Source organism: Spermophilus citellus (genome assembly GCF_964194105.1).
Source record: "Spermophilus citellus genome assembly, chromosome: 10".
Classification (NCBI taxonomy): domain Eukaryota; kingdom Metazoa; phylum Chordata; class Mammalia; order Rodentia; family Sciuridae; genus Spermophilus; species Spermophilus citellus.
In genome coordinates this window covers 113,389,152-113,416,701 of record NC_138197.1, presented here as the reverse complement: position 1 = coordinate 113,416,701, position 27,550 = coordinate 113,389,152, and the positions used below count along the sequence as shown (strand labels likewise).

At 33.7% G+C, this 27,550-nt stretch overlaps 1 protein-coding gene across 1 annotated transcript in view; it reads right to left on the bottom strand.

The window, feature by feature from the left end:
* Positions 1-27,550, bottom strand: part of CFAP54 (cilia and flagella associated protein 54) — a gene marked incomplete at its 3' end in the record, with an annotated part of 282,789 nt that overhangs the window by 92,716 nt on the left and 162,523 nt on the right. Inside the window, exons 49-51 of the mRNA XM_081309497.1 lie at positions 21,852-22,068; positions 11,760-11,839; positions 9,870-10,039 (exon numbers count right to left, since the gene is read on the bottom strand). Of these exons, the coding sequence (XP_081165623.1) occupies positions 9,870-10,039; positions 11,760-11,839; positions 21,852-22,068 (467 nt within the window). The remainder of the gene's footprint in view (positions 1-9,869; positions 10,040-11,759; positions 11,840-21,851; positions 22,069-27,550) is intronic.

Genomic DNA, 27,550 nt, shown 5'->3' with positions numbered 1-27,550 from the left:
GGTAACATGGATTAAAAAAATAAATCCAACAATATGCTGCCTCCAGGAGACACATCTGATTGGAAAAGACATACACAGGCTGAAGGTGAAAGATTGGCAAAAAATATACCACGCACACGGTCCTCGTAAGCAAGCAGGGGTGGCCATCCTCATATCGAATAAAATCAACTTCAAGACTAAGTTAATCAAAAGGGATAAGGAAGGACATTATATACTGTTAAAAGGAACCATTCACCAACAAGACATAACAATTATCAATATTTATGCACCAAATAATGGTGCTGCGACGTTCATAAAACAAATTCTCCTCAAGTTCAAGAATCAAATAGACCACAACACAATAATTATGGGTGACTTCAACACACCTCTCTCACCATTGGACAGATCCTCCAAACAAAAGTTGAATAAAGAAACTATAGAACTCAATATCACAATCAATAACCTAGACTTAACTGACATATATAGAATATATCAACCATCATCAAATGGATATACTTTTTTCTCAGCAGCACATGGATCCTTCTCAAAAAGAGACCATATATTATGCCATAGGGCAACCCTCAGTAAATATAAAGGGGTGGAGATAATACCATGCATTTTATCTGATCATAATGGAATGAAACTGAAAATCAATGATAAAAGAAGGAAGGAAAAATGCTACATCACATGGAAAATTAACAATATGTTACTGAATGATCAATGGGTTACAGAAAACATAAAGGAGGAAATCAAAAAATTCTTAGAGATAAATTAAAATACAGAAACAACATATAGGAATCTATGGGACACAATGAAAGCAGTTTTAAGAGGGAAATTCATCACCTGCAGGTCATTCCTCCAAAAAAGGAAAAACCACAAATAAATGAGCTCACACTTCATCTTAAAGCCTGAGAAAAGGAAGAGCAAAACAACAGCAAATGTAGCAGAAGGCAAGAAATAATTAAAATCAGAGTGGAAGTCAACGAAATTGAAACAAAAGAAACTATTGAAAAAATTAACAAAACTAAAAGTTGGTTCTTCGAAAAAATAAATAAGATCCACAGACGCTTAGCCATGCTAACGAAGAGAAGAAGAGAGAGAACTCAAATTACTAACATACGGGATGAAAAAGGCAATATCACAACAGATGCTACAGAAATACAGAAGACAATTAGAAATTATTTTGAAAACCTATATTCCAATAAAATAGAAGATATTGAAGACAAGGATAAATTTCTTAAGTCATATGATTTGCCCAGACTGAGTCAGGAGGATACACACAATTTAAACAGACCAATATCAATGGATGAAATAGAAGAAGCAATCAAAAGACTACCAACCAAGAAAAGCCCAGGACCGGATGGGTATACAGCGGAGTTTTACAAAACCTTTAAAAAAGAATTAACACCAATACTTTTCAAGTTATTTCAGGAAATAGAAAAAGAGGGAGCTCTGCCAAATTCATTTTATGAGGCCAACATCACCCTGATTCCGAAACCAGACAAAGACACCTCAAAGAAACAAACTACAGACCAATATCTCTGATGAACCTAGATGCAAAAATCCTCAATAAAATTCTGGCGAATCGGATACAAAGGCACATCAAAATAATTGTGCACCATGATCAAGTAGGATTCATCCCTGGGATGCAAGGATAGTTCAATATACGGAAATCAATAAATGTTATTCACCACATCAATAGACTTAAAGATAAGAACCACATGATCATCTCGATAGACACAGAAAAAGCATTTGACAAAGTACAGCATCCCTTTATGTTCAAAACATTAGAAAAACTAGGGATATCAGGAACTTTCCTCGACATTGTAAAAGCTATCTATGCTAAGTGCCGCAGTCTGGCTGGGCACAATTCAGGAGCCACTTGTCAAAAGAAACGAAGTTTGCTGGCAGCTGGAAGTTTGCTGGGGCCCCTTCGGCTGTGGCTCTCAACAGCTAAGCCCCAGGCTAGCATCATTCTTAATGGAGAAAAATTGAAGGCATTCCCTCTAAAATCTGAAACAAGACAGGGATGCCCTCTATCACCACTTCTATTCAATATAGTTCTCGAAACACTAGCCAGAGCAATTAGACAGATGAAAGAAATTAAAGGCATAAAAATAGGAAAAGAAGAACTTAAATTATCACTTTTTGCAGACGACATGATTCTATACCTAGAAGACCCAAAAGGGTCTACAAAAAAACTACTAGAATTAATAAATGAATTCAGCAAAGTGGCAGGATATAAAATCAGCACACATAAATCAAAGGCATTTCTGTATATCAGTGACAAAACTTCTAAAATGGAAATGAGGAAAAACACTCCATTCACAATATCCTCAAAGAAAATAAGATACTTGGGAATCAACCTAACAAAAGAGGTGAAAGATTTATACAATGAAAACTACAGAACCCTAAAGAGAGAGATAGAAGAAGATCTTAGAAGATGGGAAAATATACCCTGTTCATGGATAGGCAGAACTAACATCATCAAAATGGCGATATTACCAAAAGTTCTCTACAGGTGTAATGTGATGCCAATCAAAATCCCAACGGCATTTCTTGTAGAAATAGATAAAGCAATCATGAAATTCATATGGATAAATAAAAGACCCAGAATAGCAAAAGCAATTCTAAGCAGGAAGTGTGAATCAGGCAGTATAGCGATACCAGATTTCAAACTATATTACAGAGCAATAGTGACAAAAACAGCATGGTACTGGTACCAAAACAGGCGGGTGGACCAATGGTACAGAATAGAGGACACAGAGACTACCCCACAAAGCTACAACTATCTTATATTTGATAAAGGAGCTAAAAGCATGCAATGGAGGAAGGATAGCATCTTCAACAAATGGTGTTGGGAAAACTGGAAATCCATATGCAACAAAATGAAACTGAATCCCCTCCTTTCGCCATGCACAAAAGTTAACTCAAAGTGGATCAAGGAGCTAGATATCAAATCAGAGACTCTGCGTCTGATAGAAGAAAAAGTTGGCTCCGATCTACATACTGTGGGGCCGGGCTCCAAATTCCTTAATAGGACACCCATAGCACAGAGTTAATAACAAGAATCAACAAATGGGACTTACTTAAACTGAAAAGTTTTTTCTCAGCAAGAGAAACAATAAGAGAGGTAAATAGGGAGCCTACATCATGGGAACAAATTTTTACTCCTTACACTTCAGATAGAGCCCTAATATCCAGAGTATACAAAGAACTCAAAAAATTAGACAATGAGACAACAAATAACCCAATCAACAAATGGGCCGAGGACCTGAACAGACACTTCTCAGAGGAGGACATACAATCAATCAACAAGTACATGAAAAAATGCTCACCATCTCTAGCAGTCAGAGAAATGCAAATCAAAACCACCCTAAGATACCATCTCACTCCAGTAAGATTGGCAGCCACTATGAAGTCAAACAACAACAAGTGCTGGCGAGGATGTGGAGAAAAGGGTACACTTGTACATTGCTGGTGGGACTGCAAACTGGTGCGGCCAATTTGGAAAGCAGTTTGGAGATTCCTGGGAAAGCTGGGAATGGAACCACCATTTGACCCAGCTATTGCCCTTCTCGGACTATTCCCTGAAGACCTTAAAAGAGCATACTACAGGAATACTGCCACATCGATGTTCATAGCAGCACAATTCACAATTGCTAGACTGTGGAACCAACCCAGATGCCCTTCAGTAGATGAATGGATTAAAAAATGTAGCATTTATACACCATGGAGTATTACACAGCACTAAAAAATGACAAAATCATGGAATTTGCAGGGAAATGGATGGCACTAGAGCAGATTATGCTTAGTGAAGCTAGCCAATCCCTAAAAAGCAAATACCAAATGTCTTCTTTGATATAATGAGAGCAACTAAGAACAGAGCAGGGAGGAAGAGCAGGAAGAAAAGATTAACATTAAACAGAGACATGAGGTGGGAGGGAAAGGGAGAGAAAAGGGAAATTGCATGGAAATGGAGGAGACCCTCATTGTTATACAAAATTACATATAAAAGTTTGTGAGGGGAATGGGAAAATAAACAAGGAGAGAAATGAATTACAGTAGATGGGGTAGAGAGAGAAGATGGGAGGGGAGGGGAGGGAGGATAGTAGAGGATAGGAAAGGTAGCAGAATACAACAGTTACTAATAGGGCATTATGTAAAAATGTGGATGTGTAACCGATGTGATTCTACAATCTGTATTTGGGGTAAAAATGGGAGTTCATAACCCACTTGAATCTAATGTATGAAATATGATATGTCAAGAGCTTTGTAATGTTTTGAACAACCAATAAAAAAAAGAAAAAGAAAAAAAAAAGAAAATGAAAAAGAAGGGCAGAATTGTGATATGCCACAACATGGATGAACCTCAAACTTACTATGCTGAATGAAAGAAACAAAAGGTCCCATATTAGATGATTCCATTTATATTAAATTCCATAATAAGAAAATATAGAGACAGAAGGAAGTTGGGTAGCACCAGAAGCTGGGGGAAGGAAGAATATGAATAACTGCTCATGGGCATGGATTTCCTTTTGGGGCAACAAAAATTTTTTCAAAACTAGATAGAGATGGAAGTACACTAGTTAGGGAGGGAGTATGTGGTACTGAATTGTTTGCTTTAAAATGGTTAATAATGTTATGCGATTTCAATAACATAAAGTGAAAAGCAGTGGTGAGTAGGGTGCTTTACCAACAGTAACATTTACAATAAACTTATTATCACATTGTTGCAGATCAGGTGAATGAAGTACTTGCAATCATGTATGTGGAACCCACCATATATCAGAGATCACAAATCAGAAAGAATGCTTACTTAATAAATTATACTTGCATAATTGATAAAAAAAAATACAGAACAACATGTGTGGTTGAAGAAGCTCATTGCAGTATTATTTGTAACAGAAAAAAATTGGGCAAATCCCCACAGGGACTCTGTTCATGGGGGCTTGGGTGTGTGTCGTCAGGCCTGTGCCCGCCTCCCCTACGAGAACAGTAACTGGAAGACGCAGCACACCACCTGGGGTCAGGGTGCTTTACCCAGAGTTGACCATGGCATCTCGAACCTCAAGGTCAGCAGAGTCAAGCTGTCTCTTCCTCCATGCTCTTTACCTCTTCTCTTTTACCAGCAAGAGGTGATTTCTTATCACAGGGGACTAAAGAGGAGCAGAGACTTTCTCCTCTATTCATAGTTTACTGCCATCCCTCTTATCTCTGCGGCTCTGCCCAGATCTCTCTGTCTTTCCATATTGTTCTATCTTGAGACTCTACCCATCCCAGAGAAAGGCAAATCAAGTCCACATCCCAGAGTCACACTGAAGAGTGAAGCAAACTCTTCTGATGCCTGTCCTGATGAATGAGGAGTGTCAGCCCCATCAGCCTGGGGAGGACCTGCTTTTCTAGAGGGATGTCATATGGGTTTCATTTCCTTCCTGGCCTCTAGGGCTTGTCAGCCGAGCTTGTATCATGTAGTTTTTACATTTATTCATTTGAATCATTTATTCATTTGATTTAAAAAATTGGGTAAAAATCCAAATGGACAAAATATTCATGATTCCCTACTTGGTATCTCCAATTTGGATTTTTAGTAGACAGTCACATTTAACAGGTGTTATGAGGTAAATTCAGTCCCTCCAAAAAAGCATGCTGATATCCTGATTCTCAGTACCTCAAAATGTATTTTGATCTTCAAAGTGTAAGGTGAATAATTTAGTACTATTTCATTACCTATTTCTTCCATATCTGTATAGTTACTATAATCTGATATCTTACCCCTAGATCATTATTATCACCTTTGTATTCTCTCAGCTTTGAGGGCAATCAGTTTTGACCCTTGCACTTAGCAAACATCATCTAGACTGAGCACAAATCCATTTGCAATGCCCATCACTAGTCATTTTTACAGAACAAATTCCTGAGCTCTTAATCATGAGATGTATCTCTTTCATTGGCTGCAGTACTTCTTTAAGTCCCCATACAGTCTCAGGGCACCGACCCAGGATTTTGCACAGTGAACCCTTCTGTCTTCATGGATCCTCATGTTTTACAATGAAATATGAAAGAAGAAACTATCAGGAAATATTTTCCTAGTGGTATCTTTAGATGGAAATCTGTACTTTAAAGATTTGTTTATTGTTTTATCTTTACTTTGTAAGAGAATGAATATCCTTCCATGTGTTTATATACTAGTTATAATTTCTCTTTTGGATGAAGGATTTATAGTAGTTGATCATTTATCAACAGTGTTTTTTATCAATTTATCACCAACTATATTTAAAAAATGATATGAACTATTTGACATATTTACTGCAGGTACAGTTTTGTTTTGCTATGTACTGCAGTTGTAAACTTTTTTGTCAAATTAATAAAAATTAAAATATGTTACAAATCAAATCAGTTGACACCTTATAGTCAGTTCTAGCTTTAGAAAGGATATATATCCTTCTAGAGATTCAATTGTTTCATTACATTTTTCTGCTTCTAACAAAACAAAAACCTAACTAAAAATTCCTCTTGGATAAACCAACTTTTTAAGACCTTGTCACTGAACATGCAGAATTCAAATCTACCTTTGCCATGTATTAGCTCTGTGATGCTGGGCACTCCCATTATCAATCCTTTCATCTACAAAACAGGAATGATGATAACAGAAATGCAGACCCTTTAAATCCAATGACTGTAAGGGTTAAATCATTTCATTATTTTTCATTTGCTAAAAATATGTATTAAATATTTTAATGTTAAAATATTAAATATTTTAAATATATTTCTTCGTGTGCCAGGGACACAGGATAGAAATCTAGGGTCAGTGAATACAGCAATAAATAATACAGATGCAATTCCCTGTCCCTGTGGAGCTGACAGTCTACTGAAAGCAGAGCGTGCTCAGTAAATAGGAACACTGGACAAACGGACTTGCACATGGTGGGTGCTACCATGATCATCAGGCCAGGGGTGGAGGGAGGAGATTAAACTGATTTTTCTTTGTAAATTGTTAACCATCATAACTTAGCTGTCTAGGAACTATCAAATTTTAAATTCCCAGGATTTTGCTAAATCATTAAAATGGCTTGCAATATTTGTAGAATATTCTCTAAGGTATTGTGATGGCATCATTTTATTTAAAAGGTATCCTTTTATTTAAAATAAAACTAAACAAGCCAGAAAATAACAACCAATATAACTCAGATTCTGTGCATATACAGATAAGAAGTTGCCTCTCCCCTTACTCTGCTAAGGCTACACGTATTTCTAAAGCACCTGTACTGGGTAGCTTCACAGGCTAGCACATCATGGCTACTAGCAGCCTCTGGAAGAAGCAAATTGTGCCTATTCCATTCTTCTGATTCTGAAACCCAAATTCTGATTTCAAGACAAATGAGGAATAAGATTTATCATCTTGCTAACCCAAAAAACTTGAATAAAATATAGGGTTTACCAGTCGGTTGCAATCTATTTGGTACGATGTAGTTGTTACCTTAGTCTGTTTTCTGTTTTTATAATGGAATACACAAGACTGGGTAACTTACAAAGAGTACAGGTGTTATTAGCGCATAGTTCTGGAGGCTGGGAAGCCCAAGGGCATGGCTCTGTCATCCGATGAGGACCTTCTTGCTGCATTGTAACAGCAGTGGTCATCACATGGTGAGAAAGAGCAAGCTTGCTCTCTCTGGTCTCTCTATTTTCATTAAAGCATTAACGCCCTCATTAGGGCTCCATCTAATCCCAAATAGTTCCAAAAGGCCCTACCTCCAAATACTGTTAACATATACCTTTGGGGATGAAGTTTCCAAACATAACTTCTGGGGGATAAACATTCAAACTACAGCAGTTGCTTGGTTTGGAAATATTTTGCTTTCTCCTCTCCTGCTAGACAGAAAGTACAGAAGGATTGTCCCTTACCAACAATCTAAAATCCCAAAGGGAAGAAGTTTCATTCTGACAAAACTGCAAGGGTCAAGTGATTTTCCATTCAGACAATAAATTAAATACAAAAAAAAATAGAAGAAACACTTAGTAATAAAAAAATGGGATTTTGAAAGTGAGAGAAGTAGAAATACAGTGTGAATAACTTTGATCTCATATATTTCTTATTAACATTCATGACAAAAACGGTCAGTTTGTTCTCATAAAATCCATGCAGCTCACTCTACCTGTCACCCCAGGGAATGTGCCTTTCTATTTCCTTGACACATAATTTTATTAGAAGTATCAGGAAATGTCAAGCTAACCATCATTTGGAAAAGGGACTGTCCAAGACTCTCAGCAGTGCCCAAACAGAAGCTTGTGGGGGGTAAAGTTCACGCAAGAAAAACTCATTCATCTTGACAGTAGGCTTCCCCCAAATGACAACTCTGCTCTAAAAAGGCAATAACATCCAAGTTTTTGCAGGTCTTGTTCCAAGGGCCAGGTTCATATATTTAAAAGAGGAGTGGTTCTGATATACTAGCATATTATTTGCATACGTCTATGTGGTTTTCAAATTAAAGTTCTATTATGACAATCCTTTCTGTGGATATTTTGTAACTTTTAGTTTCTCATTTCCTTATTATTCGCCAAACCCCCCCCACCACCAACAACAACAGCAAAAACTCAGACCTTCCAAACTAAAGGGGCGAATTATACACAGAGAGCTTCAGGAAGAATAAAGGTAAATGACAAAAAATACTTACTAGGGCTTCTGTTGCTCTGAGATAATTTTGTAGAAAATCATATATTAAATCTACCTTCTTCCTCCAAACTTCAGTGGGGAAAATTGTTATTATTTTATTCTATAATAGCTAACGCCTATTTTGCCATCAATAAACTACCATTGTACCCTTAAAGATTGCTGTAAATGTGATAATACTGTAAACCAGCTTGCCTCAAGCTTTATCTCAGCATCCCTTTAAACCCGTAAAAATTCCTAAGAACCCCTAAAGAGTGCCATGAACATTCAGTATATCAGAAATTAAACTGACAAATTTTTAACTTCTTTAATATTTAATTCACTTTCAAATAAAAATAATGAGCCTTTTGCATATTAACATAAGTAATAAATTGTAATACAAAGCAACTATTTTCCCCCCAAAAAATTAGTGTTCTCTTTAATGTTTAGATGAACAAGAGACAATCTACATTTATATCCCATTATACAACTGGTCAGTGACATGCTGTTTTAAGTATATGAAGAAGATTAGGCCTAACGTAAATAGTTGTTAGAAATGGAAGGAGAATGGAAGCCCCTTCAAATAACTGTCAGTATTTCCCTTTGATACTATTCCAAAATGTGTCAAATGACAGTTTTGTAAAAATTTGTTGCTATATAGAATCTAATACCATATATCAATGAACTTTTCCTTCATTACATTAAAATATACTGGTCTATCTTGATAACTGGAATTTTGTATCATTGTGTACTGGTCCTTTGGAAAATATCAGCTCCCTGAGTTATGGAGACACACAAATGTATAAATATTTCAATACACGATTAAAAATTTGTTGTGTTAATGTTATTACTAATCTTATCAGAGAAATAAACTCTTGGTAAACTATAAAATTCATAATGGCAAACATAAATTGTCCAAAATTCTCATTTTCCTATAAATTTCAAATGTTATCATGGGCAACAAACACTGTAAGTTCTGCTTATTTTGCTCATTCTTAAGAAAATGCCTGCCAAATACCCAAGTCTGAATAAGCACAGTCTGTCCATTGTTTTTTCAAACAAGATGGTATTCCATGAAAAGAGCATTTCCTTCAATTCTCAACTCAACCATGTGCCCTTCCTTAAGACCACCATCAGTTTTGTTACACAGCAGAAATGCCTACGTGGCATCCTGGTTTTCTAGGGGAGGAAACAGCTTTTCAAATGTGTGCCTTTTCTATGTATGAGGAGACTGACTCACCTGTATGCTGCCCGGTGTCTCTGCAGGGCAATTGCTGCCAGATGAAGACGGGCTTCCACCACAATCTCCAACTCAACAGCACAACAATGAGACAGGTCCTTGTGGCCTGGATGCTCCACCTCGGACACAAGGAAGTTTAGCCTCTCTTCAGCTTCCATCAGTAAAACCGTCTAAAGAATAAACACCACACAATCACATGTTCAGAAATAATGTCTCATTCTTATCAAATATTTTATGTGTGAAAAGCAACAATGAATGGAAAACTAAACGGAAATCTGTACATAATCATCAGATAAGAGAACTCAATAAAAAGGAAAAAACAACAGAAATTTAAAAAGTAAGAGCAAGAGGAAGGACAATAGCTATCCTTTACTGTATGGATAGCCAATGCTCGTTATTAACAACGATTCTAGAAAGTTCTGAAAAGTTTTCCATAAACACTGATTAATAAAAACTAAACTATTGCTCTCGGGGAAAATAGAGAAATGAACTCCTAGAAGCCTCTGGGCATAACCCTTTCATCAACTGCTCAATATCTTACGTTGTTTAAATGTGTATTTATAGTTAAGGACACATTTAATATATACATATAGTTGATTCATTAACCAGGGACTCACAACAAATATCACTATAATTCAGGTCTAGTTGACATGTGTATTTTCTCTGTAAGGCACTGCATAGCTTTCTTGCACTTAGAAGCATTAGACAGCACTTCAACATTATGCTTGAAGGATATTTTAAATAGTAAAATTATCAATCCCCCCAAAAAACCATGAAAAACATGATTCAATTAAGCATACCTAATGCAAAAATCTGAAATCTAAAATACTCTGAAATCCAAAACTTTTTGAGCACTGACATGACACAGGAAATATTTTACTTTTTGGAGCATTTCAGTTTTTGGATTTTCAGATCAGGGATGTCCAACTAGTGAAGTCTAAAGTGTAGGACATTTATTGATAGTATGAGAACTGAAAAGAGAAGTCAGAGAATCACCCTGTTCAACTCAGCTGGGCAACTCTAATTTTTCTATGCTCTGGGTATGTCCACAGATAATTTTAAAAAGTGCCAAGAGTACTGATTTGGGGAATATACAAAAATTTACCAGATAGACAATGTAACAACAGGACAAATTGTATTCCAACTTCAACTGTGATAATGTGAAGACAATGAGATTTTACAGTAGATAATCAGTAGTTAAATATCACTCTGACATGGCAGAAAATTTTTTTAAGAATCAATTTTTTAAGCAACAGGTCTCTAAAACCTTGTTTGTACCAAACAGTAAATATCATATATAATAATATATAACAATACTAGGGTAATACATATATAATATAAGGACAATTTACTAACATGATTAAGAACATAGGACAAAAAAATCGATAGGTCCTACTCTCAGATCTGTATTTGATTATTTGCATAACATTAGTGAATTTCATAAACTAAGTCTCAGTTTTCTCATGATTCATCACAGAATAGTTAAAAAATTAAGACCTATAACATGGAGTTGTGAAAATTAAATAATCATGAAAAATGCCTGTTATATAGTAAGCATTGAATAAATGGTAGCTGCTGCTTCTGCTACTATTGTCATCATTACGATGAGGAAATGAGAAACAGGGCATGGAATACTCACATCCCATCAAACAATAAATCAGATTTTCTGTATCATCTTAATTAGGTTGCACAGCAAAGCCTGAAACCTCTGGGCATATACTTTTCTCTTGAGGAGTACATACTGTCCTAGCCCCCACCTATCCTTATGCAAGAAAAGATACTTGATCTCCCAAGGGCAAACACCACCCCGAGAGTGGGCCTGTTCAAGCCCAAATGTATGCATTTGATAACTGCTTCCCTATGATTTGAAAAAAAAAAATTCAGACTTACCTTTAGCATGTTAAGAGTGAACTCATCTTTAAATTTTGTAAGCTGATACAATGAGCCTCCATCATCCTTTATATATAGCTCTACAAAGACATGATATTTTGGAAATACTAAGGAAATATGTGGTTACTTTAAATATTAATTGCAGTTTTTAAAGTCCATCATTCCTGAGAAACTATCTATAAATTTAATATAAAAATAATCACAGTAATCATTAGATTTTGTTTATTGTGACAATTAACATTGTAGATGTTATAACAGGAACTATTTGGTTTAATGCTGTATATTATTCGTATTGGTTGTTTTTATTATTTATCTTCCCCTAAATGGCCAGGTTCTGGAAACCTTCAAGGACACAGGGCAAAAATTCTACTGACCAAGACCCATACTGTTAGATTGGTAGACACAGAACATAAAAAAGCAAGGGAAAAAAATCACCCCAAACAAACCAAGATACTTCAATAACAAAATCCATCGACACCACAATGTACGAAATATCAGAGAAGGAGTTTAGGATGTACATAGTTCAACTTATCTGCAAGATAAAGGATGATATAAGAAGTGAAATCACAGAGAAAATACAGGAGGGGAAAGGTCATTCTAATAAAGAATAGAGATTCTGGAAAAAGTCAAGCAGAAATCCTGGAAATGAAAGAATCAATAAACCAAATTAAAAATTCAATGAAAAGTATCACCAAGAGAATAGACCACTTGGAATACAGAGTTTCAAGCAAAGAAGACAAAATATATAATCTTGAAAATAAAATTTATCATGGAGAAAAGATGTTGAACAAATATCCCATCTTTTTTTGAAATATTAACAGGGATTTGAATTTTCTAGTACTGGAATTGATTTTAAAGGTAGGTATTTCATGCTGTGGCTATTGGCTCCCTGCAGATTTCCTTATATTCCTCTGTTTACCATGAAAAAGATAGGGAGACACAGCTATGGAGAAATTATTTCTAAGCTAATCACTGTTTTTCAATAAAATAACAGTTGGGCTCCAAAGTACTGTAATGAAGTTTCAGAATACTGAATTGCTGTGAAATAAATTTTTAAGAATTATAAAAAAAAGAGAGACCTTGAACAGACATCCAAGAAATACAGGATAACCAGAAAAGACCAAATTTAAGATTTATCAGAATAGATGAAAGCTCAGAGATACAAACCAAAGGAATGCACAATCTTTTCTTCAAGAAATAATATAAGCAAATTTCCAAAACAAAAGAATGAAATGAAAAACTAAATACAGGAAGTTTACAGGACCCCAAATATACAAAATTATAACAGACCTACACCAAGGCACATTTTTATGAAAATGCCTAACAAAAAATAGAATAAGGATAGAATTTTAAAAGCTACTAGAGAAAAATGACAGGTTACATTTAGAGGGAAACCAATCCAGATCTCATCTGGTTTCTTAACACAAATCCTCAAAGCTAGGAGATCTGGGAATAATATATCCCAATCTCTGAAAGAAAATTAATGCTGACCAAGAATACTATACCCAGAAAAATTAAGCTTTAAAATTTACAATGAAATAAAAACCTTCCATGATAAATCAAAGTGGAAAGAATGTACAACTAGAAAGCATGTACTACAAATCATTCTCAATAAATATTTGACAAGAAGAAATGAAAAATAAAAGTGAAAACCAGCAAAGGAAGAACTATAATAGAATAGACAATCAAAGGAGAAACTAACTCAAATTAAAAACAAGAAGTAAATAAAAATGATAGGGAATAAAAATCATTTCTTAATAATGACATTGAATATAAATGGCCTAAATTCATTAATCAAAAGACACAGACTGGTGGGCTGGGGATATAACCCAGTTGGTAGAGTGCTTGCCTTGCATGCAAAAGGCCCTGCCATCAATTCCCAGCACCATTAAAAAAAAAAAAAAAAGACATAGACTGGCAGATTGGATTAAAAAACAAAAGTCAACACTATGGTGTTCCCAAAAAACTCACTTTATAGGAAAAGAATTCCACAGACTAAAGGTAAAAGGATGGAGAAAAAAAGTATCATTCACATGAATCTCATTAACATGCAGGGGTTTCTATCCTCATCAGAAAAAGAACAATTCAAGCCAAAGTTAATCAGAAGGGACCAAGAAGTACATTCAATGTTGTTTATGGGAATTATACATCTAAAAGACATAACAATCATTAATATTTATGCCCCAAACAATGGAGCATCTACATACATCAAACAAACCCTTCTCAATTTCAAAAATCAAATAGACTGCAACCCAATAATACTGGGTGATTTAACACGACTCTCTCACCACTGGATAAATCATCCAAACAAAAATTTAAAAAAGAAGCTATAGAACTAAATTGTACTATTAAAAATTTAGATTTAACATACATAGATAATGTTTCATCCATCTTGACTAAATACACTTTCTTCTCAGCAGCACACAGACCTTTGACTAAAATAGACCATATCTTAGGCCACATGGCAACTCTTAGTAAATACAAAAAAATAGAGAAAATATTTTGCATTCTATCAGATTGTAATGGAAATTAGGATAAATGGCTGGGGTTGTGGCTCAGTGGTACAGTACTTGCCTAGCATGCATGGGCACTGGGTTCAGTCCTCAGCACCACATAAATGTAAAATAAAAATAAAAGATCTTGTGTCCACCTAAAACTAAAAACATTTTTTTAAAAAGAAAAGAAATCAAGGATAAAATAAAAAATAGAAGCCACTATAATACCTGGAGACTAAATAATATGTTATTTAATGATTAATGGATAGTAGAAGAACTCAGTGGTGAAATAAAAAAAAAATACTTAGGGGTAAATGAGAATAGCAATACAACATATTAAAATCTCTGGGACATTATGAAGGCAGTACTAAGAGGAAAGTTCATTGCATGGAGTTCTTTCCTTAAAAGAAGAAAAAGTCAACAAATAAATGACCTAACATTACAGCTCAAAGCCCTAGAGAAAGAAGATCAATGCTAACAGCAATAGAAGACAAGAAATAATTAAAATCAGAGCTGAAATTAACGAAATTGAAACAACAACAACAAAAAAAAACAAAGAACTTATGAAACAAAAAGTTGGTTCTTTGAAAATAAATAAAATTGATAAATAGCCAAGCTAATGAAGAGGGAGAGAAAATTCATATTACTAAATTTGGTGATGAAAAAGAAAAATATCACAATGGATACTACTGAAATACAGATAATAATCAGAAACTATTTTGAAAATTTATACTTTAATAAAATAAAAAATCTTAAAGACATCAACAAATTTCTAGATACCTATGTCCTACCCAAATTAAATCAGAAAGACATAGAAAAATTAAACATATCATTTTCAAGCAATGAAACAAAAGACACCATCAAAAGGTTACCAACAGAGAAAAGCGCAGGACCAAACAGAATCTCAGCTGAGTTCTACCAGACATTCAAACAACTACTAACACCAATCCTCCTCAAATTAGTCCATGAAATAAAAAAGGAGGGAACTCTTCTAAATTCAATGAAGCTAGTATCACCCAGATACCAAAACCAGACAAAGATATATAAAAGAAAGAAAACTTCTGATCAATATCCCTAATGAATATATATATTCATAGTAAAAATACTGTCAAAAACATATTAAAAAGATAGTGCACCATGATCAAGTGGGGTCCATCCTAGGAATGCAAGATTGTTTCAACAGAGAAATCAATAAATATAATTCATCACATCAATAAAGACAAGAATTGCATGATTACGTCAACAGATGCACAAAAAGCATTTGACAAAATACAGCATCCATTCATGTTCAAACACTAGAAAAACTAGAAGACCCAAAAAAATTCAACCAGAATTTCTAGAACTAATAAATAAATTCAGCTAAGTAGCATGATATAAAATTAATAGAGTTTATTTATTAGTTCTAGAAATTCTGGTTGAATTTTCCCATTCACAATACCCTCAAAAAATAAAATAAAATACTTGGGAATCAATATAACAAAAAAGGTAAAAGACCTCTAAAATTAAAACTACAGAACACTAAAGAAAGAAATTAAAGAAGACCTTAGAAGATGGAAAGATCTCCTATGTTATCAGATAGAATTAATATTTTCAAAAAAGCCATACTACCAAAAGCATTATACAGGTTTAATGCAATTCCTATTAAAATTCCCATGATGTGCTTCATAGAAATAGAAAAAGCAGGGCTTGGGTTGTAGCTCAGTGGTAGACTGCATGCCTAGTATGTGTGAGGCACTGGGTTCAATCCTCAGCACCACATAAAAATAAATAAAAATATTGTGTCCATCTACAACTAAAAATATTAAAAAAGAAATAGAAAGAGCAATAATGGAATTCATTTGGAAAAATAAGAGGCCCAGAATAGTCAAAGAAATCCTTAGTGAAAAACTTGTGAGGCATCACAATAATAGACCTTAAATTATACTACTGAGCTATAGTAACAAAAATGGCATGGTATTGACACTAAAACAGACAAGAAAAGCAATGATGCAGAATAGAAGACACAGAAACAAATGCACATAAATACAGCTATCTCACACTAGATGAAGACACCATAAACATATATTGGAGAAAAAATAGACTCTTCAACAAATGGTGCTGGGAAAACTGGAAATCCATATATAGCAAAATGAAATTAAAACCCTCTCTGTCACCCTGCAGAAAACTCAAAGTGTATCAAAGACCTAGGCATTAGACAAGAGATCATGCACCTATTAGAAGAAAAGAGATCCAACTCTCCCTCATGTCAGCTTAGGAACCAAATTCCTCAACAAGACACCTAAAGCACAAGAAATAAAATCAAGAATCAATAAATGGATGCTATCAAACTAAAAAACTTCTTCACAGCAAAGAAAACAAACAATTTGCAATAGCTAAGCTATGGGAGCAACCTAGGTGCCCTTCAACAGTTGAATGGATAAAGAAAATGTGGTATATATACACAATGGAATATTACTCAGCCATAAAGAAGAATGAAATCATTGCATTTGCTGGTAAGTGGATGGAAATGGAGACTATCATGCTAAGTGAAACAAGTCAATCCCCCCAAATCAAAGGCTATGTGGATGCTAACACACAATAAGGGGGTGGAGGAAAGTATAGAAGTTCATTGAATTAGACAAAGGGGAATGAAGGGAAGGGAGGAGGGATGGGAATAGAAACAGTAGAATGAATGGGACATAACTTTCCTATGTTTGTATATGAATATACAACCAGTGTAGCTCCACATCATGTACAACCACAAAAATGGGAAATTATATTCCATGCCTATATGTCAAAATACACTCTACTGTCATGCATATATACAAAAATAATAAAAACAACTGGGAATCTTCTGGAAGACCCTAATAAAACTTTCATCCCAGGGTGATCGTATGCATGGAAAAGGCTGCACACCCTCAGAGCACTATCAGAGGTTTAACAGTGTGGGAGGAAATAACACTTCACTAAAATAATATAGTCAGTCACTAAATAAAAAAGTACATAAAACAGCAAGCCCTAAGGAGAGGAGGAGAAGATACCTGGAACTGATACAATATGTTATATATATATAATGTCCAGTTTCCAACAAAAAGTATAAAATAAAAAAAGGTAAAGAACAGGAAAATATGATCCATACACCAATAAAAGCAAGCAACTGAAACTTTTTGACAGAGCAACCAGATATTGGATTTAGTAGACTGAGACTTCAATGTAGCTTATCAATAGTTCAAAGAACTAGAAGAAACCATGGAAGGCATGATGATAATGTTGCATCCAATAAAAACATCGATAAGGAGAAATTTTTAAAAACCTAATTGGAAATGACAGAGTTAAAATGTATTGAAAAACTAAATTGAAATTAAAATTGAATTGAAATTGAAAAAGTAAAAGGGGTTCAACAGTAAATTTGGCTGACAAAAGACACAATTAGTAAATTTGATCAATAAAAGAAAAAGAATGAAGAAAAATGAACACAATGAAATGTGAAATGCGGGACATTATTAATACATCAAATATGCATAATGTAAGTACCAAGAGAGAAGAGGAAGAAAGGAAGGGGGGATATTTAAAGAAAAAATAATTAAAAATGCATCAAGTTTATTTAAAAAAAACATTAACTTATATATCCAGGATGCTAAGCAAACTTCAAGTAGGATAAACACAAAAAGAGCCACAAATAGACCATCCTAGTAAACATTCTCAAAGCCAAAGAAAAGAAGAAAATCTTACAGAAGTAAAATATAAAAATGTCTTGTCACTTTTGAACAAACTCCAATAAGATTAACTGTTAACTTCTCATTAGAAATAATGAAATCAAGAAGACAGTGGAATAACATATTCAAAGTACCCCAAAAAATCTCTCAAACAAGAACCCATACCCAGAAAAATTATCTTTCAAAAATGAAGGCAAAATGAACTCCCCGAGTAAAAATAAACTGAGAGAATGTTTGCTAACACACTACCTTAGACAAAAGACAAAATGTAGTTTTTCAGAGTAATAGCAAGAAAACATAGATGATAATTCAAATCCATGTGAAAAAGCAAAGGACACTAATAATGGTAATTACATTATGAAAAACAGCCTAAGTATATATTTCTTCTTCTCTATACTGAATTAACTCATTTGTATAAAATGATATGTATATAATGTATTGTTGAATATATATAATTTATTTACCAATAATAGCACAGAACAAGTGGATGGGAGCAAAGGTGGACTGGGTAACCTGAACTCAGAGGAGCAAATGAAGAGGACCAGAAATGATTGTGAGGATTAATCTGAGAAAAATTATAAGCATATATTTGCTCTGCTATCTTCTTCAGCTTCCTTAAAAGTCATAAAATTATATAAAGTACTAATTGTAAAAATATATTGTTGATTCTGAAAACACAGACTGAAAGTGAATAAATGATAAAAGATATGCCATGCAAGTGGTAACCAAAGGAGAAGAGAAGTGGCAATGCTTATATTAGATGAAACATACTTTAAATAAAAAATTCCCACAAGAGACAAGGTCATTATGAAATAATAAAGTGTCAATACATCAAGAGGATCAACAATTTTAAAACATATGCACCTAACTTTGAAGTACTTAAATACATAAAGCAGATATTATTGGAATTAAAGGGAGAAATAGAACCAATACAATAAATAAGGAGACCTCAAAATCCAACTTCCAAAAATGGACGGATCATCCAGGTAGAAAATCAATAAGAAAACAATATACTTAAATGACATTGTAAACCAAATGGGTCTAATAGACACGTACAGAACATTGTATTCAACAGTTAAAAGAATACATGTTCTTTTTAAGTGCACAAAAACATTCACCATGATAAAGAATACATTAGGTCACAAAACAAGTCTTAAGAAATTAAAGAGGACTGAAATTATATCAACTACCTTTTCCAATCACAACAGTATGAAATTAGAAATAAATAACAGAAGAAGACATGGAAAATTTCCAAACATGTAGAAACTAAAGAACACTCCTGAACAACCAATGAGTCAAATAAGAAACCAAAAGGAAAAATATCTTGAAACAAATAGGAATGTAAATACAACATAACAAAACATATAGAATGCAGCAAAAGCAGTTTATAAGATGAAGGTTTATAGTAATAAAAACCTATGTTAAGAAAAACAAAAGAGCATAAAGACAACTAATGTTATAATTTAAGAAAGTAGAAAAAGAAGAACAAACTAAGCTGAAGGTTAGTGGAAGAAAGGGAATACTTTACAGAGATTAGAGCAGAAATAAATAAAATAGGGACTAGAAGAACATAGAACAATAAAACTAAGAGACCATTTTATAAACAGATAAAATCAATAGGTCTTTAGTTAGACTAAGAAAAGAAGACTCAAACTTACAAATAAAAAAAGGAATACATTATAATCAATACCCTGGAACTACAAAGAATTATAAGAAATTATTATGAACAAATTGATAACACAGAATAAAATGGATGAGTTCCTAGAAATATGAAGCTTACCAAAGCTGAATCATTAAGAAATAGGAAATCTGAATAAATTAATAATGAGTAAGGACATTAAATCGGTAATAATAATAAAAAACTCATGGAAGAAAAGTTCAGGGACTGATATTTTACTGGTGAATTTTACCAAGCATTGAAAAAAGAGTTAATGCAAATACTTCTCAAAGTCTTCCAAAGATGGAAGAGAAGGGAACACTTTCAAACTCATCATACAAGACAAGAATTACCCTGATAGCAAAGGCCGACAAGGATACTACCAGACAAGAAAACTACAGGCTAACATAATATCCCTGATGCAAATATTCTCAGCAAAATACTAGCAGACCAAATTCAAAAGCACATTAAAATGGTCATTTATCATGACCAAGTGGGATTTATACCTTGCATTCAAGGATGGTTTGACATACATACATCAATAAATGTGATACACTACATTAATTAAATGAAAGATAAAAACCATATGAGCATTTCAACTGATGCAGAGAAAGCACTTGATGAAATTCAACATCTTTCATGATAAAAACTCTCAACAAACTAGGTATAGAAGAAATGTCTCTCAACATGATAAAGACTGTATGTGTCAAGCCCACAGCTAACATCATATTCAATGGTAAAAATGGAAGACTTCTAAGATACAGGCAAAACAAGGATGCCCACTTTACTACTTCTACTCAACACAGTACTGGAAGTCACAGCCAGTACAATCACGTAAGAAAAAGAAGAAGAAGAAAAAAAAAAAGACACCCACCAACACCCAGTTGAAAAGGAACAAGTAAATGTAAAATGTAGAAGACATGATCTTATATACAGAAAACCCTAAAGATACACACATACACACACACACACACACAAACAAAAAAATCCTGATAGAACTAACACATGAATTCAGTAAAGTTTCAGAATTCAAAAGATCAATATACAAAATCAATCACATGTCTATATGCTAACAGCTTTCTGAAAAAAAATCAATACCATTTTCAATAGCTTCAAAAATAAAATAAAATACTTAGGAATAAATTTAAATAAGGAAATTAAAGATTTGTACACTAAAAACTATAAAATATTAATGAAAGAAGTTGAAGAAGACACAAATGGAAAGATACTACATATTCACAGATTGGAGGAACTAATATTATTAAGATGTCCATATTACCCTAAGTGATCTGAAGATTCAATGTAATCTTATCACAATTGCAATGACATTATTCACAGAAAAAAAGAACCTTAAAATTTATATGGAACCACAAAAGACCCCAAATAGTCAAAGTAATCATGAGCAAAAAGAAAAAACTTTTTTTTTACTTTTGAGGTCTATAAAAATAATTAAATCACAAGTAGAATTTATTCCAAGAATTCAAGCTTGGTTAAACATACAAGATCAATTAATGTAACATACCATATCAATAAAATTTTAAAAAACAAGTAAATAATCATCTCAGCAGATATAGATAAATCACTTAATAAAATATGATGCTCTTATGATAAAATCATTCAACAAAATAAAAGTAAAAGTTCCTCAGCCAAATAAAGAATATCTATTTTAAAAATCCATAGTTATCATAATACTGAATGGTAGAAAAGATCCATTTTTAAAATGGCCCCTAATACAATTGAAAAGTGACCCATAAATCCTATTCATGGATATCTATCACAAATAAATATACACTGTGTCCTATGGATATGCAGCAATGCAGCACTATTCCTAGAAACAAAATGCAAGAGCATCAATAGGGGAATGATTGAATAAATCATGTGACATTCAAAGACAAGAATACTACACATTCACTACAGTGGACCAAAGCCAAAGCAATTGTCTCTGAGAGGCTTCAGTGGAGGTTTTTCTCCATGTGGAATGCAAGATGCAGAAAACCATATATAAAATATTCTATAAATAAATGATACAATCTGTTACGTACATGCTTATTTATATAAAAGTATTGATATATATGAATGGAAATAACATATGCACATACCTAGAAATATGTACATTATATGATCTTAGGATAAAATATGAAAGAATATATTCTAGATTATTCATATGGATTAGTCGGGGTAGAGTAGGGTGTTGTTGGGGAAAGGAAGAAAAATAGAAATAACAATAAATAAAACAAATGATTACCTTTCAAGTTAGAGAGAGTTGGTTTGTTCCTCTCAAAGCTACCATGGTTAGCTCCGTGGTAGAAAGCGTTCAGTGAATTTTCTGGTACAGAATTTATTGTTGCAGCCATACTTATGAAAAAGTGTGCCTTAACCATATAAAATTTATTTAGAAGATGCTGTTGGCCAATCATAACCAGAACTACAGGCGAGCCTCTATTTATTAATTCGTCAAGTGCCTAAAAAATGGAAAAAGTAGGCAGGAGTAAGTCAGTAAAATTCTAAAAGTTATTATTAGTTCCATTCCCCAATTGCATTCTCCATTTTGTGCTGGAGGAAAGAATATAGGAAAAGATAGGAGATTCCATAAGTGGCAGTTATTATGGTTAAGAGTTTCAGTATTTGAAACATTTGTATTATTTTTACTGGTGCATGATAATTATATGTAATAGTTGGATTGTGTCATATTCATACATGTACGTAATATAATTTGATCAGTTTCATTCCACAGTACATCTCCCTGCTCTCATCTCCCTAACAGTTTCTCTTAAATTTTCACGAGATCCCCTTTTTCTCTTTAGCTTCCACATATTAGAGAAAACATATAATCCTTTACTTTCTGAGTCTGGCTTATTTTATATAATATTATGCTCTCAATTCCATCCATTTTCCTATAAATGATATAATTTTGCTCTTCTGTAGGCTGAATAAATTTCCATCATGTACACATGTCACATTTTCTTTAACCATTCATCTGTTGATAGGCACCCCAGCTGGTTCCATAACTTGGCTATTGTTAATTGCACTCATCAGTATACAGGTATCTCTGTAGTATGCTGAGGTCAATTCTTTTGTATAAATACTTAGGAATGATATAGGTGGGTTATATGGTGGTTTCATTCTTCGTTTTTTTCAAAAACCTCCATATTGATTTCCATAGTGGTTGTACTAATTTTAATTCCTATTAAGAGTATATAAAAGTTCCTTTTTCCCGTATCCTCACCAGCATTTATTGTTATTAGCATTCTTAATAACTACCATTCTAACTGGAATGAAATGAAGTCTCAGTGTAGCTTTGATTTGTACTTTCTCAATGGCTAAATATGTTGAACATTTTCTTCATAAAACTGAAAGCTGTTTGTACTACTTCTTTTGAGAAATGTCTGCTTAGTTCATTTGACCATTTATTGATTGAATTATTTGGGAGTTTGTTTGTTTAATTGTTTTGTGTTATTTTAGTTTTTAGTGTTAAGTTTTTTAAGTTCTTCCTATATTCTGAATATGAATCCTCTGTCAGAAGACTAGCTGGCAAAGATGTTTTCCCATTCTGCAGGCTCTCTCTTCATGCAATGGTCTCCTTCGCTGTGCAGCTTTTTAACTTGATTCCATCCCATTTATTTATTCTTGTTATTATTTCCTGAGCTTTAAGAGTCCTGTTGAATTTTTCCTGCACATTTATGTTGGAGTGTTTCCCTGGGCTTTTCTTCTAGCAGTTGAAAAGTTTCCAGTTTTATTTCTAGGTCTTTGTGTTCACTTTTGTGCAGGATGAGAGACAGAAATCCAGTTTCAGTCTTTCACATATGGATATCCAGTTTTTCCAGCACTAACTGTTAAAAAAGCTATCTTTTGTCCAATCTATGTTTTTGGTGTCTTTGTCAAGGATCAGATCACTGTACCTGAGGGCATTTGTCTCTGTGTTTCTGCTCTGTTCCATAGGTCCATACGTTCGTTTTTAATGCCAGTACCATGCTGTCTTTGTTTCTATGACTCTGGAGTGTAATTTGAAATCAGATATTGCAAAGCCTCCTGCATTGCTCTTATTGCTCAGATTTGTTTTGGTTATTCTGTCTTTTGTTTTTCCACGTGAATTTTAGGACTGCTTCTAGTTCTGTGAAGAATTTTATTAGTATATTCATTGCTTTGAATTTGCAGGTCACTTTGGTAATACAGCCATATTAATTCTGCCTATCCATGAACATGGGAGGTCTTTCCATCTTCTAGTGTCTTCTATTTCCCTTTTCTGCAATTTCATTATAGAGATCTTTTACCTCTTGGGTTAGATTTATTGTAAGTATTTTATCTTAGTATTTTTGAGTTATTGTTAAATAAAATTGTTTTTCTGATTTCCATTTTTTAAATTTTTTTTCTGATTTCTTTCTCAGTGGATTTATTATTAATATATAAAAAGGTATTGTTTTTGTATGCTGACTTTTGTATAATGCTACTTTGCTGAATTTGTTTATCAGTTCTATAAGTCTTACAGTAGAGTTTTTGGAATCTTCTAAATATAAAATCCTATCATTTGAAAACAGTGATAATTTGATTTCTTTCTTTCCTATTTGTATCCCTTTTATTTCCTTCCCTTGTTTAATTTCTCTGACTAAAATTTCAAGTGCTATGTTAAATAGAAGTAGTGAGAATGGACATCTTATTTGGTTCCTAATTGGAAAAGAAATTCTTTCAGTATTTTGTCATTCAATATGATAATTGGCTTTGTGTTTGTTGTATATAGTTTTTGTGATGTTGAGGTTAAGTCTTTCTGTCCTCACATTCTTCAAGGTTATCATCATGAATGGGTGCTGAATTTTGCCAAAGGCCTTTTCTGCATCTATTGAAATGGTCATGTGGTTTTTATTCTTGATTCAATTTATGTGGTGTATTACAATTATTGATTTGTGCATGTTGAGCTATCCTTGAATCCCTGGAGAAAAATCAACTTGATAATGGTGTATAATATGTAATACGTTGTTGAATTTGTTTTATTAGGGATTTCTACATCTTCATCAAGGGTAGTGGTCTGTAGTACCCCTCCTCCCCTTGATATGTCTATACCTGGTTTAGGTGTTGGGATGATACTGGCTCCAAAGAATGAGTTAGAAATATTCTCTATATTTCATGGAATATTTTGAGAAGTATTGGCATTAGTTCTTTAAAAGTCTGTAGTTGTGAATCTATCTAATTTTAGTTTTTCTTTGTTTGAAGGCTTTTAATTACTGCTTTAATCTCATTGCTTGATATTGGTCTATCTTAGTTTTCTATATCCTCTTGGTTCAATTTTGGTAGGTCATAGGTGTTTCGAAAGGTATAAATTTTTTTTGAGAATTTTCCAATATTGTAATATAAGTTTTCAAAATAGTGAGCTATTGGATATGTGGTGTCTATTGTGATCTCCTTTTGTCTCTAAGTTTATTAACTTGACTTTTCTCTCTCTTTTGGTTAGTTTGGCTAAGGTTTTATTGATCTTGTTTATCCATTCAAAAAACTGTTTCACTGACAGTTTGCAGGATTTTAAATTCTCTATTTCATTAATTTTGGCTCTAAACTTTATGGCTTCTTTACTTCTACTTATTTTGGGATTTGTTTGTTCTTGTTTTCCCAAGACTTTAAGATGCATCATTAGGGTATCTATTCGGTATCTTTCTGAGTTTTTAATGAAGGCACTCACATCTTAGAACCACCTTCACTGCATCACAGAGATTCCCATATACTGTATATCTATTCTAATTTGATCCTAAGAATTTTTAAATTTTTCCTCTATTTCTCCTATGATCCACTCTTCATTCAAAAGTGTATTGTTCAATCTCCATGGATTTATATAGTTTTTATTGCTTTTTATTTCTAATTTCATTTCACTGAGATCTGATAAGATGTAAGAAATTATATCAAATTTTTGTATTTTATTTTTTTTATTAGTTGCTCAAACAATACAATGATCTTGACATATCATACATTTGATTCAAATAGGGTATGAATTCTCATTTTTCCACATGTACAGATTTCAGGATCACAATTGGTTATACATCCATGTGTATATATACAGCAATCCTAGTGTCAGTTGTATTACAATTTTTTTGTATTTTCTAAGAATTGTTTTGTGGCTTAAAAAATAAAAAGATCTATTTTGGATAAGGTTTCATGAACAGCTGAAAAGAAAGTGTATTCAGCTTCTGTTAGATGAAATATTCTGTAGACATCTATTAAGTTCATAGTAAGTTGTAAATCTGTAGATGTACTAACTTTGCTGATTTTATATCTGGATGACCTATCAACTATATGTTGCCTAAAAGAAACACATGTCATAGGCAAAGACATCTGCTGGCGGCAAGTGAGAGAGATGTACTGAAATCACCCAATATTGTTTCATTGGGACCCAACTGAGCCTTTATGTCAAATAGTATTTATTTTCTGTAATTAAGTACACCAACATTTGGGGCAAAAACATTTATTATCATTATATTTTCCCATTGGATTGTTCCCTTTACTAGTAAGCAATAACCTTCTTTGTGGCTAATTTGGGCTTGAAGTCTTTTTTGTTGTTGTTGTTGGATATAAAAGTAACTATTCCTATTTGCTTTAGAGTTCCATTTCCATGGAATATCATTTTCCACTCTTTTACTTGCCGCCTGCAGATGTCTTTGCCTATGACATGTTTCTTTTAGGCAACATATAGTTGAGTCTTCTTTTTTAATCCAATATGCCCACCTATGTCTTTTAATTATAGAATTGAGACAATTTACATTTGTCATAATTATAAAGAGGTGTTTATTACTTCTTGCCATTTTTATTTATTCCTAATAAATAATCCTAATTCTCATTTGCTTATCTACTCTTCTAATGAGATTTATTCTTTCATAAGAACTCTGTCATTTCCCACCAATTTTTGACCTCTGTCTCATGTGGCTAGCCCTGACATATAATAGGGGTGAACTTAATCCTTGGAGTGAGAGAAAGGATACCTCATCGAAATAGATAAACTGCACAAAAGTCATCATCTATGCACAAAGACCACTCTGTTTTAGTGTAAGTAAATTAAAGACTTTTGGACAGAAATGAATGAACAGACAAGCAGTCTCCCTTCCCAGCTTAGAATCCACGGTCAATCATACTCCTCCTTGTATATACCATTAACCCTTGCCCCTCTCCCTCACGCACAACACACCTGTCTGGTAATCATAGGCACAACCCTGAAATCAAACTTTAATTCATCTTAGGGTCTGCGATTGAAGAAGACCTGAGAAGATCACACAAACTCACAAGTGGCCCTACTTTAAGTACTCACCCCAAACCTCAGTGCTGCCTAGTAATCACTCTAAATTTTGCCAGTCTACTCATTGTCCTTATCTCCCATACAATCATTTCAATGCCCTTCTCTCCTCCAAATTCTAATCCTTTCTTCCTTCTCCTTCTCCCAGCTAAGGATCTTTGCCTTCTCCATTAAAATGAGAAAACTGAAGCGGAGTAGATCATCCAAACCCCATTGCTCCAACTATTTCACCTACCTAAGCATCTACTTGTCAGAGTTCCACTTTCCTTCCCTCTGCCTAAAGCTTTTGCTCCCACTTAGACGGTCAGTCCTGTCCCCATTGACCCTCTCAGTCATTCTCTTCTGTATCGCTCATTCACTCCTGCATCACAAATGTTTCCCGCACAGACATTCCTATCAGCACATAGCCATGCTATTGTCTCCTTCGCCAAAAAAAACCAAAACCCTTTATAATCTACTTTCCTTCTCAAGTTACTCCCCTAATTCCCTGCTACTCTTCACAGAAACCCTCTTAAGAATTGTCAATATTCTACATGACTGGTGTAACTCCACATCATGCACAACCACAAGAATGGGAAGTTACACTCCATGTGTGTATAGCATGTCAAAATACATTATACCGTCATGTATGACTAAAATGAACAAGTAAATTTTTTTTAAAAAGGAATTGTCAGTAT